The 15,372-nt window shown below is 40.6% G+C and overlaps 1 protein-coding gene across 2 annotated transcripts in view; it reads left to right on the forward strand.

Moving 5' to 3' along the window:
- Window positions 1–15,372, forward strand: part of UTP4 (UTP4 small subunit processome component) — a 31,789-nt gene that overhangs the window by 342 nt on the left and 16,075 nt on the right. The window contains exons 1-6 of one of the 2 annotated variants that reach the window (XM_042918093.1): window positions 174–192; window positions 914–1,074; window positions 4,982–5,173; window positions 6,311–6,395; window positions 8,131–8,220; window positions 10,852–11,063. In XM_042918093.1, the coding sequence (XP_042774027.1) occupies window positions 916–1,074; window positions 4,982–5,173; window positions 6,311–6,395; window positions 8,131–8,220; window positions 10,852–11,063 (738 nt within the window). In that variant the 5' untranslated portion in view covers window positions 174–192; window positions 914–915. Of the gene's footprint in view, window positions 1–173; window positions 193–913; window positions 1,075–4,981; window positions 5,174–6,310; window positions 6,396–8,130; window positions 8,221–10,851; window positions 11,064–15,372 lie in introns of those variants that run through there. The other variant, XM_042918094.1, reaches the window with a different exon arrangement.

Consider the following 15,372-nt stretch of genomic DNA (forward strand, 5'->3'; position numbering starts at 1 on the left):
CGCGCCTGTTCTGCCCGCGCGTTCCTAACCTTGAAGAAAGACGAGCGAGCGGCGAACCAGACCCGGCCCCTGTCTTCACCGAGTGTGATTGTTGGCGGCGGTGTGGAGGGGATAGTTGACAGATGCCAAACTAAGTCCCGTCGCTTCTTTCCTTGAGGAGCTCTCGGTTCTGCCAGCCCCATGAGTCCCACTGTCAGTCACTACCTTAGCTTGAGTCTGTAATTTGTAAACTTAGAGTGCTATAAAGTTAGAAGTGTTCGCTAAAATGCAGATTCCTAGCCTACCCCCTTTCTCTCCTCAGCCAAGAGAGGAATTCTGGAGCTGTGGAGTAGGACCCAGAGTCCTGCATTTTTAAAAGCCGTTTTTCCTTATGGTTTTGATGCAGAAATTCTGTGGACCGGGCTTTGAGAGACCCATTTAGGCTGTCAATATTTCTTGCTTTTTGCGAGTATTAGTGGTGTTTTCCAGGAGTACCTTAGTTTCTGCCTCGAATACAACCGGTCAACTCTTTGTGCCTCCCTTCCTTAAAGTGCGCACACCCAATTAGAGAATGAGGTTATGTTCAGTATTTTGTCATTCTTCTTTCCCAGAGTACTTTTTCAGGTAATTGGCAGGATTGTTAGGAGTCTGGGGAATGCTCTGTGTGTCGATCTTTTAATTTTTCTGCTGAAGCATCCTGCGCTTCTGGAAATAGTTTGATAGGTTCTTGCGGGGGTGGGGGGTGTGAAAGCATCATTAGTTAGATATTCAGAAGTGAATCTCAGGTACAGTTAGACTCTTCCATACAGGATGGCGATAATAATACATGTGATATACTGCTGTTAACAATAGTGAGGAACAATACAGGCGACACACTGGTGTTAACGTTTCACAATAATGACTCTTTTTCCTCCCCCCCCCCGCCCCCCTCCAGGAATGGGTGAATTTAAGGTCCATCGAGTACGTTTCTTTAATTATGTTCCATCAGGGATCCGCTGTGTGGCTTACAATAACCAGTCAAACAGATTGGCTGTTTCACGAACAGATGGCACTGTGGAAATTTATAACTTGTCAGCAAACTACTTTCAGGAAAAAGTAAGTCATTTGGAAGCCTGATTTGGTGTTGCTGAGTTAATTTTCTTACTAAGTTGAATTCTACAACGTGTATGTCTTTTGTGTTGAAGGACTTCAAAAGAAAGTGACTGTACTCTCTCTGGGTTATTTAGAACTATATAACATGTGTAGTAAATATGCAGTCTCTTGACTGAGCTCAGAGTTTTGATCTATAACGTTGGTTAGAAAGAAACCTAGAAATTATGGTGGCCCACTGTCTGTTGGAAAACTGAGGTTTGCTGGATCTTTGGAGCACAACAAAAAAGGGAAATTGTCAAGACCCATTGCTTTACAATCAGTCTCTGCACCAGTGCAACTTTGGTAAGGTGGAATTTCCTGCTGGGGTTGTCAATACCTATTTCATTGTCAATTCAGAAGAAACAATGAATCCTTTTTTTTTCTTCTTCTTCTTCTTAAGTTTTTTAATTTATTTTTTGAGAGAGAGAGAAAGAGCACATGGGTGGGGAAGGGTCAGAGAGGAGAGAAAGACTCCCAAGCAGAGAGCTCCATTGCAGAGCTCCATCTCACAAACCCTGAGGTCATGACCTGAGCTGAAATCAAGAATCAGATGCTTATGGGGCGCCTGGGTGGCGCAGTCGGTTAAGCGTCCGACTTCAGCCAGGTCACGATCTCGCGGTCCGTGAGTTCGAGCCCCGCGTCAGGCTCTGGGCTGATGGCTCAGAGCCTGGAGCCTGTTTCTGATTCTGTGTCTCCCTCTCTCTCTGCCCCTCCCCCGTTCATGCTCTGTCTCTCTCTGTCCCAAAAATAAATAAAACACGTTGAAAAAAAAAAAAAAAAAAAAAAAAAAGAATCAGATGCTTAACCGACTGAGCCACCCAGGTGCCCAAAAACATTTTAATATCAAACTTTTTGGTGACGATGGTAGGAAGATGGATTTCTAAGTTCATCTGAGAGAATGTAGACTGAACTGCCTATAATTGGGAGTAAAAGTAAAATAGCATTTGGGTGTATGCAGAGAGCTGTTATAGCAGCATATTTTTCAAAAGTACTGATTGCAGGTGCAACAAAATAATTCATTTTACATTAATGAATGTGTATTGCCCTAAGCACTGAATGGATGCCTATGAATGGGTAGATGGATAAATGCATGAATTTAGTGCCCAGCAGTTTAATACTTGGAATTAAGGCATCCTGTAATTGTTTCTAAATGAATGAGTGATGAGTGGCAAGTATTAGGCATTATGACAAATGTCAGAGGCCCTACATTGAAGGAGCTCAAAGTCCAGTGGGGAAATAGAAGTATACAGTTTTCAAATAGTAGGTAAATTTTATGATAAAGCTAAGTACCAGAGCAGTCTAGGTGGCTCAGTCTGTTTACATCAGACTCTTACTTTGGCTCAGGTCAGGATCTCACAGTTCGTGGGATCAAGCCCCATATCAGGCTCCACATTGACGGTGTGGAACCTGCTTGGGGTTTTCATACTCCCTCTCTTTCTGCCCTTCCCTGCTCATGCACGCACATGGGTGTCCCCTCTCTCTTTCCAAATAAATAAATAAACTTAAAAAAAAAAAAAAAAAAAGCTAAGCACAGGCCTAGAATCTTAGTGGAGAGGTGCTTTTACTCTGATGATGTGGGTTTAGGAATCCTGGAAAGGGATGACTTATTGAGTTGACCCCTGAAGAACTAAGAAGTTAAAAAAAAAATTGGGGTGCGTGTGTGGCTCGGTCAGCTAAGCGTCCGACTTTTGATTTTGGCTCAGTTCATGATCTCAGGGTTCACAAGATCGATCCCTGCCATCGGCTCTGTGATGACAGCACGGAGCCTGCTTGGGAATTGCTCTCCTTCTCTGTCTGGCCCTCCGCTGTGCATGCATTCTGTCTCTCAAAATAAATAAACTTAAAAAGAAAGTTAAAAAAATTGCTGATTACCATAAATAAGTCACATTCTATGCTGTGAAAAATGTGCTATGGTACATGCTTGTCGCACCCTGTGGTTTTTCTTATCATTTATGACAATTACAATTACATAATAGTTTGTACATTTGTTTAATGTTTTTCTTCCCCATTGAACTTCAAATTTTGTGAAAACAGGGACCATGTGGGTGATATTGATGACATTATTCCCAGCATTTAGCAAGTGTCTAGTGCAGAACCACTCCTGCATTCATGTTTATTTAGTGAATATGTCAGTTATTCTTTACTGAATGTCTCCTATTTTTTCTCATCTGTTCTTATTTCAACAATAATTTAGTATTTTGCTTTTTCAATAGTCCCTTCCCTACTTCTTAATCACTCTCAGAACAAGAAAAAACTTTGTCCGTTAGAGTGAAAAGAGTAGGGGCTTGGAATAAGAATTAAAATGTTCTCTTCACATTTGACTGTGGCACTTTGGGCAAGCCCCTTAACCCACAAGTACTTGTGTCCTTTCAAGTAAAGAGAAGAAAAATTGTACCTACTCAGTGCTTTTTGTGCTGAGCAGATATAAGAATAAAGTGTTGATATATATGAAAACTTCTTTTTTTCCTAAAGTTTATTTACTTATTTTGAGAGCGAGAAAGCGAGCAGGGGAGGATCAGAGAGAGGCCCAAACAGGCTCCACACTGCTAGCTCAGAGGCTGATGTAGGGCTCGAACTCACGAACCATGAGATCATGACCTGAGCTAAAATCCAGAGTCAGACGCTTAACCAACTAAACAACCCAAGGGACCCTACATGAAACCTTTATAAGTGCTCATAAAGCACTTAGAAATCTGAGACTTGAGGGGCACCTCGATGGCTCAGTCGGTTGAGCTTCCAACTCTGGTTCAGGTCACAATCTCATGATCTGTGAGTTCGATCCCCACATCAGGCTCTGTGCTGACAGTTCAGAGCCTGGAGCCCGTTTCAGATTCTGTGTCTCCCTCTCTCTGTGACCCTCCCCCGTTCATGCTCTGTCTCTCTCTGTCTCAAAAATAAATAAACATTAAAAAATTTGAGACTTGATAGTTAAGTAGCTGACTCTTGGCTTCGGCTCAGGTCACGATCTCACAGTTTGTGGGTTCAAGCCCTACATCAGGCTCTGCACTGACAGTGCCGAGCCTGCTTGGGATTCTCTGTCCCTGTCTCTCTTTGCCCCTCCTCTGCTCGTTCTCTCTCTCTCTCAAAATAAATAAAAACTTAAAATGTAAAAAAAAAAAAAATAATCTTAAAAAAAAAAAAAAGATTCTGAGACTTGAATGAGAAGTTGGAGGTGGGGTGCAAACCCACAACCCTCAATTCAAGAGTCACATGTTCTTCCAACTGAGCCAGCCGGGCGTCCATTTGTTTTATTTTTAAGAAAACTTTTTATAGGTAAAATTGACACAATAAACATGTATTTAAAGTATACATGTCAAGGGGCACCTGGGTGGCTCAGTTGGTTAAGCGTCTGACTCTTGATTTTCCCTCAGGTCATGAGCTCACGGTTCGTGAGTTTAAGCCCTGCATCGGGTTCTACACTAAGCATGAGGGCCCTGCTTTGAATTCTTTCTGCTCCCACGTGCACATGCACTCTTCTTTCTCTGTCTCTCGAAATAAATAAACTTAAAAAAATTTAAAGTGTATACATTGATAACTCTGACATACATGTGTACTATGAAACCATCACCTAATCAAGATATTTACACTGATTTTGTAAAAAATTTCATATATCAAATACAGTTGGATACAAACTTTATTCTTTTGAAAAGGTTTGGAGGACAAGTCCTGGGAAAAGGAAACCAACTGTATAGGTAACTAAAATTTGAATCTAAAAAATGAAAATATTAATAGACATGATCTTCTGGTAGAACAAAACCCCATGTAGTCATTTCTAGGCAAGTGTTTTAGTTTTGACGTTGTTGCCTGTGACCATTCAGTGCTGTTAGCTGATAAATTCAATGGGGGTTGACATGTTACGGCGTTTCTGTAGTTTTTTCCAGGTCATGAGTCTCGGGCTACAGAAGCTCTGTGTTGGGCAAAAGGACAGCGACTCTTTAGTGCTGGACTCAATGGAGAGATTATCGAGTATGATTTGCAGGCATTAAACATCAAATATGCCGTGGATGCCTTTGGAGGACCCATTTGGAGCATGGCTGTCAGCCCCTGTGGCTCTCAACTTTTGGTCAGTAAGCAGCTATTGGTAATTTAAAGCAAGAATTCTCTTGTGCTCACGTAAACATTCTTCCCTGTGTTTACAGGAGAGTAAAGTTAAGTTATATTATGACATGTAGCAATTCCATTCTGAAGTGGATTCCAGCAACCGCGATGCAAGATTGGAATTGATATTGGGGATTAAAAATCTCTTGTCCTGGGGCAGCTGGATGGCTTGGTCGGTTAAACGTCTGAGTCTTGATTTCAGCTCAGGTCATGATCTCATAGTTCGTGAGTTTGAGCCCTGTGTCAGGTTCTACATTGACAGCTTGGATCCTGCTTGGGATTCTTCCTGTCTCTCTACCTCTTCCCAACGTAAGCACACTCTCTCAAAAAACAACAAAAAAAAACTTTAAAAAAATCTCTTGTTTTTTTACATCATTTCTACTGCTACTTTGGACCTTGTTTATTCATTTATGAAATGAGAGGGTTCGTTTGGTTCAGTATTTCTCAAACTAGTTGGAATTGGGAGATGTGGAGGCTGTTTTTTGCTCTGGTATGCTTTATGTTTTATGATAAATATCAATTCAGAATATGGCATGTTAATACAAAATTCTTCTGTAGATTGACAACACACTAATGTATGTTACAACTTCTGAGAGGTCCTTCCACAAGTTGACTTGTGGAACTATTTTACCACAATGTCTCAAAAATTGAGTGCAGACTGAGAAGACTATCCCTCCCCCCTCACACAGACTTATTAAAATGGGTGTTTCCAGAGGTTTCATTTTTCTGGGATAAGCCTATGATTCTTGTTTGATTTGTACTAATTTGTACAATATCTTGATGTTTCTTCACTTACATTGTATAGTTAATGGGTGTTTTATTTAGGCTCTGGGTCTCTAGCAGAGGTATGCTGTGAAATCCTACTTCTATTCCATGTCCTATACAGGAATTAGGCCACTGATTAGCCTGTTTTCTGGCTAGGATGTGAAGCCTGCCAAGAATACACTACCAGTTTCTTGGTAGCAGTAATTTTTTTTTTTCCTGTCACAAACTATTTTTCTCTTTCACAGCAAATGATAGCTTCAAGGAAGAAACGTTTATATTTATAAATACATATATTTAGTTACGTAAAATGCTTATCTTCTCTATTTTCCTCTAATAGGTTGGCTGTGAAGACGGATCTGTGAAGCTATTTCAAATCACCCCAGATAAAATCCAGTTTGAAAGAAATTTTGATCGGCAGAAAAGTAAGGGTCATTTTGGTGGGGGCAGTGAGTAGCCTCAACAAGAAGTTATGTTTCTGTGCCACTGGGGATGGGCTGTTTTCCCATGGGTCCAGGTAATGTTTTCTCTCCACACTAACTTTACCTCAATATAGGGTATGTGCTCGAAGCCATCCTCCACTCAGGCTTTCTCTGTCACGTTGCATAGTGGTGGTTGCCTGCTTAAGTAATATAGTAAACTAGAAATCCAGAGTAGGAAAGCTAATGTTTCTGTGTAAGTCACTTTGTTCTCACTTTCTCGTTTTTTTTGAAGTTGTAACAGAGTGCATAAATACTAAAACCTAGAATTTGCAAACAGTTGTCTATGTTCCACCCAGTTGACACCGACCTCTAGAGCAGGGGTTGGCAAACTATTTCTGTAAAAACAGGAGGTTGGTAAATATTTTAGGTTTTGTAGGCCATATGCTCTGTCAACTCTCTTGTCCTATAAAAGTAGTCATAGATAAATAAATGGGTATGGCTGTGCTTTGGTAAAGCTTTATTTATAAAAATAATTGATGGACTTGATTTGGCCTTTGAGCCATAGCTTGCAGACTCTTAGAAAATAATAACTATCCCATGTATTCTGTGTCTGTTAGTAATATTTTTCATCTGCTAATCAGAGTCCCTTTTGTTTTTAATGCCTTTTGGGTGTTCTTTTTCTATTTTTTTTTTAAAGAAAAATATTCTTTATTTAAAATATCTTTAAGTAACGTCCACTTCCAACATGGGGCTCAAACTTACAACCCCAAGAATAAGAGTTACATGCTCCACCAACTGGGCCAACCAGGCTTGGTTTTTTGTTTTTTTGTTTGTGTTTTGTTTTTTAAGTTTATTTTGAGAGAGAAAGTGGTTGGGGAAGGTGCAGAGTCAGAATCCCCAGTAGGCTCCACACTGTCAGCACAGAGCCCAACATGGGGCTTGAACCCACGAACTGCGTGGTCATGACCTGAGCCAAAATCAGGCATCAACGCTTACTTGACTGAGCCACCCAGGTGTCCCTTGAGTGTTCTTTTTTAATTATAAAGGTGATATAATGCTTATTCAAAATTCATGTGCTTAGCCAAGTGTGAAAGGAAATATCTCGTTCTGTTCTGTAGGCAACGTTTTGGAAATAATCTTCAAGACGTGTTTGTATATTCATATAAATGAATACACACGAGTGCTTGTGCTTGTTTTTTCACTTGGTGTATCACAGACATCTTTCCATGCCAGTCATGCCAGTCTACATGGCATTCCATTTAATGGTGTTCCATAATTTATTTACCAAGCTCCTATTGATGGATTTTTTTGTTTTTCACTACTACAACCAGGACGGCAATGACTATTCCAGTATACATATTTTTTCACACTCCTACAAGTATTTCTCCTTGATTAATTCCCAGTAAAAGTGCTGAGCCAAATAAGCAGATTTAAATTTTGTTATGTTCTTAACAGGTCACCCTCAAAAGGGGTCGCCCTCAAAAGGTTGTGTTTCTTTATACTCCCATCAGCCGTTTCTACATTATTAAAGTGATATTAAATACTTCATTATGGATTCCAGAGTTGGGCAGAGTTGATCCTCATCTGTTATAAAACAGTCCTTCACCAGAGCGTAGTAGATGAGAGCTAAGAGTGTAGAACGCCAGACCTGTAGGTAATTGTCAAAGGAGAACTCAGTTACCCTTTACTGTGTATTTATGTGTATGTCCTTTTCTTTTTTTGTTGTACAACTCCCAAGGTCGCATCCTGAGTCTCAGCTGGCATCCCTCTGGTACCCACATTGCAGCTGGCTCCATAGACTACATTAGTGTGTTTGCTGTCAAATCAGGTGACTGTTTTTCTCAGTTCATTTGGGGTTTGGGTCTTGATTCACATTGCTAGTTTCCAAAAGCTTGAGCCCTTGTGCTTTTACTGACCTCTAGGGCCTAACCTCTCTTTAACCTTCTGAGATGTTAGCCATGGATTTCACTCCTTTCTTGGATTGCTACTGCTGCTTTTGGGGGAATCCTGTTTCTTCAATCAGATGGATATTTTTTATCTTATTTGTAATAAGAATTCATTTGAAAATTCCCCCTGGAGCAATAAGACATTTACTACAAAGGATCAGTTAAAATACTTGTGTATACCAGACCTTGGTAAAAGTAAGTGCCTCTCTGAGGAACACTAGGTCTTAGCACCATAATTGGTGAGGCATGAGATCAGAAAGGTAGAGAACCATCTACTTTCTCTGTTCTTGGCCTGAAAAATTGCAATATGGAATCCTTCAGTGATGAGACTGACTTCACCTTGTTCAATAGGCCCATCTGTACTCCCATCTAAGATGGGAAGTAAAACAGATCTGGTTTGTCTCATTTTTCTTTTTCCTTCATGCTTAAACAAATTTTTTATTGTATGTTATACACGCATAGTCAAAGAAGAACTCCTTGAGGCTTGTTACAAAGAAGCAGGAGTCCCCCTGTATTCCTTCTTTCACTCCTCAAAGGCGACCACCTGTAACTCTTAGCTAATTCTTTGATGTTTACTTCCACATATATAAATGTATATTTATACATTTGACTCATCAGATTCTTCCAGTTGCATAAATTAGGCTCATATAAATCTGATTTTCTTTCTATCACTTTTATCTTTTTTTTTTTTTTTTTGATGTTTATTAGAGAGAGAGCGTGCACACAAGCAGGGGAGGGGCAGAGAGAGAGGGAGACAGAAAATCCGAAGTGGGCTCTGTGCTGATGGCAGAGAGCCCTGTGTGGGGCTCGAATTCAAGAACCATGAGGTCATGACCTGAGCTGAAGTTGAATGTTTAACTGACTGAGCCACCCAGGCACCTTACCACTTTTATCTTGAACGATTCTCTCACAGAGCCTTCTTTTATTTTTTTATACCTTATTTATTTATTTTGTAAGAGAGAGTGTGTGTGTGTGTGTGTGCAGAGGTGGGGCAGAGAAAGGACCCCAAGCAAGCTCCGTGCTATCAGCACAGAGCTGACTCACAACCCTGGGATCATGACCTGAGCCGAAATCAAGAGTGGGACACTCAACCCACTGACCCACCCAGGTGCCCCTCCCCCTCTTATTTTTCATCTCTTTGACTTTTTATTCTGTTTCCTGAGAGTTTTTCTTTATCATTTATTGATGGACTGATTTTGAAGATTTTATTTTTAGGTACTGTCTGTACTCAATGTGGGGCTCCAACTCAGAACCCCGAGATTGAGGGCTGCACGCTCTACTGACTGAACCAGCCAGGTGCCCCTTGTCTTTATCTTTTAAGTCCTGTACTGAGTTTTTCATTTCTGCCATTTCCAAAGTTCTTTTTGGTTTCCTGAGTGTTTTTTTTTATAGTGCTTTTTTGTTTGTTTGTTTCCTTATTTACTGCCTTCTCTTTCTAAGGCTATTCAAGATTATATTTGTCAAGTGTTCTTCATCTTAGCTGTTTTCTCTCTGGTATTCATTTTTTTCTGGTATTCTCTCTGGCCTCTGCCTTTCATATTAAAGCTTTGTTTACCTGTCTGGTGATGGCTTTCCTCACCACAAGAGTGGAGCTTAACTGCTCGTGGGCTCCACTGAAGAATGATCTGACTGGACTGTTAGTTTGGGGAAACTCTAAAGAGACTGGCTTTTTAAATCATCTTCCTTGTGCTGGTCATGTTTCCCAGAAATGTTTTTTTAATTCTCCTGCTTGATGATGATATGCCTTTCCACCTAAATTCTGACAAGACAACTAGTGTTCTCAATATTCAGTAACATTTCACCTTATTTCCCATATAGTAATCCTACCCTCAGTTGTTCCTGGTATCTCTCTTCAGAGAGTAAGTCTCCAGTTTTGTTTGAGGTGGAGTTGGGGAGTTGCCTGGCTTTTTAGTTAGGGGATAGGTATCTGAAGGATGTTAAGTTTCATAAACTTACTTTCAACCTAATTTCTCCTTTTAGTTCCACTTTAACTTCTGTTTCTAGAGTTTTGGGCATCAGCAGTTCCCAAGTCTTCTAAGGATTTCATGGTATAAATCAAGTGGCTTCTTGTCTTTCCCCACTGTTGACTTGAGACATACTGCTTTTAGAACTCTGCTACATCAGTTACCATTCCATGTTTGCTTTTTTAATTCCCCAAATTTTGTACTGTTTGATTCTCCCCCTTTCCCGTGGGGTTTTAGAAAAGAGCCAAATATCGTGCACACTGCAGTTAGGCAGTTTTAAGTGAAGTCTCAAATGTCTCTTTCAATTTCACCTTCCCCTGCCCCTCCCAAATTTCTGTCTCCAGCTACCCCTCCCACCTCTCCCCCACAATCTTCAGGTAACCATTTTGGTGTTCCAAGACTGAGTTTACCACAACTACTCTAACTACTGTTTACTGGCTGTTTGTGCGATGTGCTCAGGCAGCTGACTTAATAGATGCCTACCACAGGCGGGTTTTGAAGACAAAAGAGGTAAGTACCATTCAAATTTGGGCTTTTCTTATTTTTCAGGGAGCGCTGTTCATAAGATGCTGGTGGATAGGCAGTATATGGGTGTGTCTAAGCGGAAGTGTATCATATGGGGCGTGGCCTTCTTGTCTGATGGCACTGTCATAAGTGTGGACTCTGCTGGGAAGGTGCAGTTCTGGGACTCAGCCACTGGGACACTTGTGAAGAACCATCTCATTGCAAATGCTGATGTGCAGTCTATTGCCGTATCTGATGTGAGTATGGTCCCTGTTTTGAACGGTTACTGTATAACCTGGGGGATGAGTAGGGAAGGCTGTATCAGTAATGTAACACAAACGGTGTTCCCTAATCTTCAGTGTTGCATTGAAGGAAGATGAGTTTAGGAAAATGTATCTGAAACCCACATAATTTCTTTGAACCCTCATATTCTCTTAAAAACTAGTTAGAAAATATTCTCTAGATTAGTTAGCAGGGAGGTTTTCTTCAGACACTCCCCACCCACAGTTAATCCAGTCTGATTTAGATAGGCCACAAGTATCCTAGAAGAATCTTGAGAGGTGCTATTTTCCTCTCTTTGTGCAGTTCTTCTCCTGCTTCCTATCTTGGGAATTTAGATGATTTTATTAGATGATTTTGAAAATATTAAATTTTGGGGCGCCTGGGTGGCTTGGTCGGTTAAGCTTCCGACTTTGGCTCAGGTCATGATCTCATAGTCCGTGAGTTCGAGCCCCGTGTCGGGCTCTGTGCTGACAGCTCAGAGCCTGGAACCTGTTTCAGATTCTGTGTCTCCCTCTCTCTCTGCCCCTCCCCTGTTCATGCTCTCTCTCTCTCTGTCTCAAAAATAAATAAATGTTAAAAAAAAATTTAAAATAAGAAAATATTAAATTATCCCTATTTCAGTAAGACTTAAGCAGACTCGTGTTGAACAAGTGTGCCTCTTCCCTTTTGGTAACATCAATTCTTAATCAGAAACCTTTGGCTGTTTTATCAGTGGGGCGTGGAAAGTGACTTCGAGATTTGCTGACGAGATCCTTTGTCTTCTTAGTTTGAGGCTTGTTTGGTGTCTTAAGTGTGGACATGCAGTATGTACTGTAGAGATCACTCATGCTGGCTTTTCTTGCCCGTAAGTTGTTTCTATCCCACTTCACAGATTTTCCATGAGACCAATTTGATGGGTCTTAAAGCCCTGTGAAACATTTAGATGTCACATGTAAGTGTAATGAAGAACAAGTTGAAATGACCAAGAGAAATTTTCCTTTTCAAATAGAGTTTTGAGGGGCACCTGAGTGGCTCAGTCAGTTAAGCATCTGACTTCAGCTCAAGTCATGATCTCATGGTTGGTGGGCTCGAGCCCTACATTGGGCTGTCTGTTGTCAGCACAGAGCCACTTCAGATCCTTTGTCCCCCTCTGTCTGCCCCTCCCCCTGCTCACACAAGTGCTCCCTTTCTCTCTCAAAAATAAATATTTTTGAAAAAGAAATGTTTAAAAAAATCGAGTTTTGATCCAAAATGGTTGTAATTATTAAACTTAAGACTTAATTATTAAATTTTGTGCCATTAAAAAAATTTTTTTAATGTTTATTTTTTGTGAGAGGGAGGGAGACACACAATCTGAAGTAGACTCCAGGCTCTGAGCTGTCAGCATAGAGCCTGACACAGGGCTCGAACTCACAAACCGACGGTGAGAGCATGACCTGAGCTGAAGTCAGAAGCTTAACTGACCGAGCCACCCAGGTGCCCTGGTGCTTTTTTAAAGTGTAATCACTCAAATATTATGCACATGTTTCAAAGACCAAGGAAGATGTGGATATTTGTTACTATGTAACAATTAAGAGAATACATTAAGGGGGAAAAGTAGCACAGTATAGTGCATGAAGTAGTACATAGTAATGTGTTAAGAAAAGAAGCAGATTTTGTATTAGATATTTATGTTTGATATTTTCTGCATATGTAGTTTTGCTAATATATATACTTACAACATTCCTGAAAAGATTAAAAATGCTAATGGTAGGGGCGCCTGGATGGCTCAGTTGGTGTGAGTGTCTGACCTCAGCTCAGGTTATGATCTCGCAGTTTGTGAGTTCAAGCCTCTCATCGGACTCTCAGCTGTCAGCACAGAGCCCACCTGTACTCCTCTGTTCCCCCTCTTCTCTGCAACTCCCCCACTCACTGTCTTTCTCTCAAAAATAAATAATCATTTAAAAAAATTTTTTTTAATGTTTTTATTTATTTTTGAGACAGAGCATGAGCAGAGGAGGGGCAGAAGCAGGCTCCAGGCCCTGAGCTGTTAGCACAGAGCCCGACGTGGAGCTCGAACCCACAAACCGCGAGATCATGACCTGAGCTGAAGCTGGATGCTTAACTGACTGAGCCACCCAGGCGCCCCATAAGTAAACATTTTTTTAAAACGCTAATGGTAATAGGGGTGCCTGGGTGGCTCAGTCGGTTAAGCGTCCGACTTCAGCTCAGGTCACGATCTCGTGGTCTGTGAGTTCAAGCCCCGCGTCGGGCTCTGGGCTGATGGCTCAGAGCCTGGAGCCTGTTTCAGATTCTGTGTCTCCCTCTCTCTCTGACCCTCCCCCGTTCATGCTCTGTCTCTCTCTGTCTCAAAAATAAATAAACGTTAAAAAAATATATATATATTTAAAAAAACGCTAATGGTAATTTTAAAGTTGGGGCTGGCAGGCAGGAGGCAGGTTTAATTTGTACTGTATACCATTTTACTATTTGATCTTCTACTCTGTGCCTATAATTACTGTATTGCATTGAATCATTAGATACAAATGATTGTAAGACATGCCATAATTTTGTTATCATGGGAAAGGAAAAACACTGCCAATTAAACTATAACAGTGATTTTCTTGAAATGTAAAATTTGTATTTTGTAATACAGACTATTATGATTTAAACTGACACGATGTTTTTTTAATCAGAGAATTTTGGGGCACCTGGGTGGCTCAGTTGGTTGAGCATCTGACTTTGGCTCAGGTCATGATCTTGTGGTTCGTGGGTTCGAGCCCCATATCGGGCTCTGTGCTGACAGCTCAGAGAGTGAACCTTCTTCAGATTCTTTGTCTCCCTCTCTCTGCCCCTCCCCCAGTCATGCTCTGTGTTTCTCTCTCTCTCAAAAATAAACATTAAAAAAAATTTAAACATAGAATTCATATTCTTATAAATTCTTATCATTCTTGTAAATAGTTATTCTCTAAATAGCTCTTATTGAAGAGCTTTTTGAGACCAAAGCATAACATTTTTATTATATTAGTCTTGTGCATATATAACCAGGAAAGTATGAATGAAATAAAGTGAATAAGGTTTTCCCAAAACTTCTTCACATGTACAGATGGACTCTGAATCACCTTTCAACTCTGTCATCAGGGTCCATGTTTCCCACACATGCCTCTCAGCCATCCATAGTGTTGGTAGATGATGTCCTACTGTAGTCCCAAGATTTTGTTTCAGGTTTTTGACAATCAGTCTGCAAGTTTTTGTTGTTTTAAGTAGGCTCCACACCCAACTTGGGGCTTAAACTCATGACCCTGAGATGAAGAGTTGCATGTTCTACCGACTGAACCAGCCAGGTGCCACCCATTCTGCAAGTTTTGATACTGCTCTTTATCTGAAAATAATACATATGCATTAGGTTGAAAGCTATAAGATATCCTGATTTCAAAGATAGTTAAATGTGGGCAAATATGTGCCTGAGAGTTAGTAAACTGTTACTTATTTTTTTATTTTTATTTTTTTAGTGGACAAATGTAATTGTACAAATTCCAGCCCTCAAAATGCTTATCATACCCTATGAACTAGGGCATACTTGGTTTTGAACCCCAACTGTAGCACTTAGGCTACTTGGGCAGGCTGCTTCTTTCTAAATCTTAGTTTCTTTCTTTGTGACAACAGGGATGCTAGTAATACATACTTCATAGCGTTTGGGAAGGATTAATTGGGTAGTGCATGTAGAGTGCTAAGTGCAGTACCTGGCACAGAATGAGTGTGGTATTGGCATTTTCACATCTTTTTTGAAATTGATCCTAATTTCAAGGGTTTTCTCCACTACATTCTCTTGCCAGCACAGTTGATTATTTTTAGATATCTTTTTAATGGATTTTCATTGACTGAAGAGTGGATGGTGGCAAATACCCAGTCCTTTGATCTTAGATGTCTTTCACCCTTATCAAGTAGGCAAGTACTGATTCCTGCAGAGAGTTGTAGGGAACATTTGCTTTCATTTAGAGGTCAGTCTTGAGATTGTTTTTCTGTGTGAAACAGTCACTCTGTGATTAAATTAGGACACTTCCCCCTCCCTTTTCAGGTCAGCGTTCGCCTTGGTTTGTTCCCTCTGTGCCCTGAGAAAGGCGTTTTCTTTTTTCCTTTTCAGTTCTTTTATGATTCTACTTTGGGGAAAGATGATGTGGAGTGAGTTAGAGTTGTCTTTTTGGTCCCTCTCTTTTGGTGGGACTTTGTGCAAACCGCACCCCCCACCCCCTTGTATATAAATAAACTGTTTAGTTGGGTGTGGAGGACCGTGTGTAAGTTCCTAAGCTGCTCAGTATCTCCACT

The sequence above is a fragment of the Panthera leo genome, chromosome E2 (genome assembly GCF_018350215.1).
Source record: "Panthera leo isolate Ple1 chromosome E2, P.leo_Ple1_pat1.1, whole genome shotgun sequence".
NCBI classification, from domain to species: domain Eukaryota; kingdom Metazoa; phylum Chordata; class Mammalia; order Carnivora; family Felidae; genus Panthera; species Panthera leo.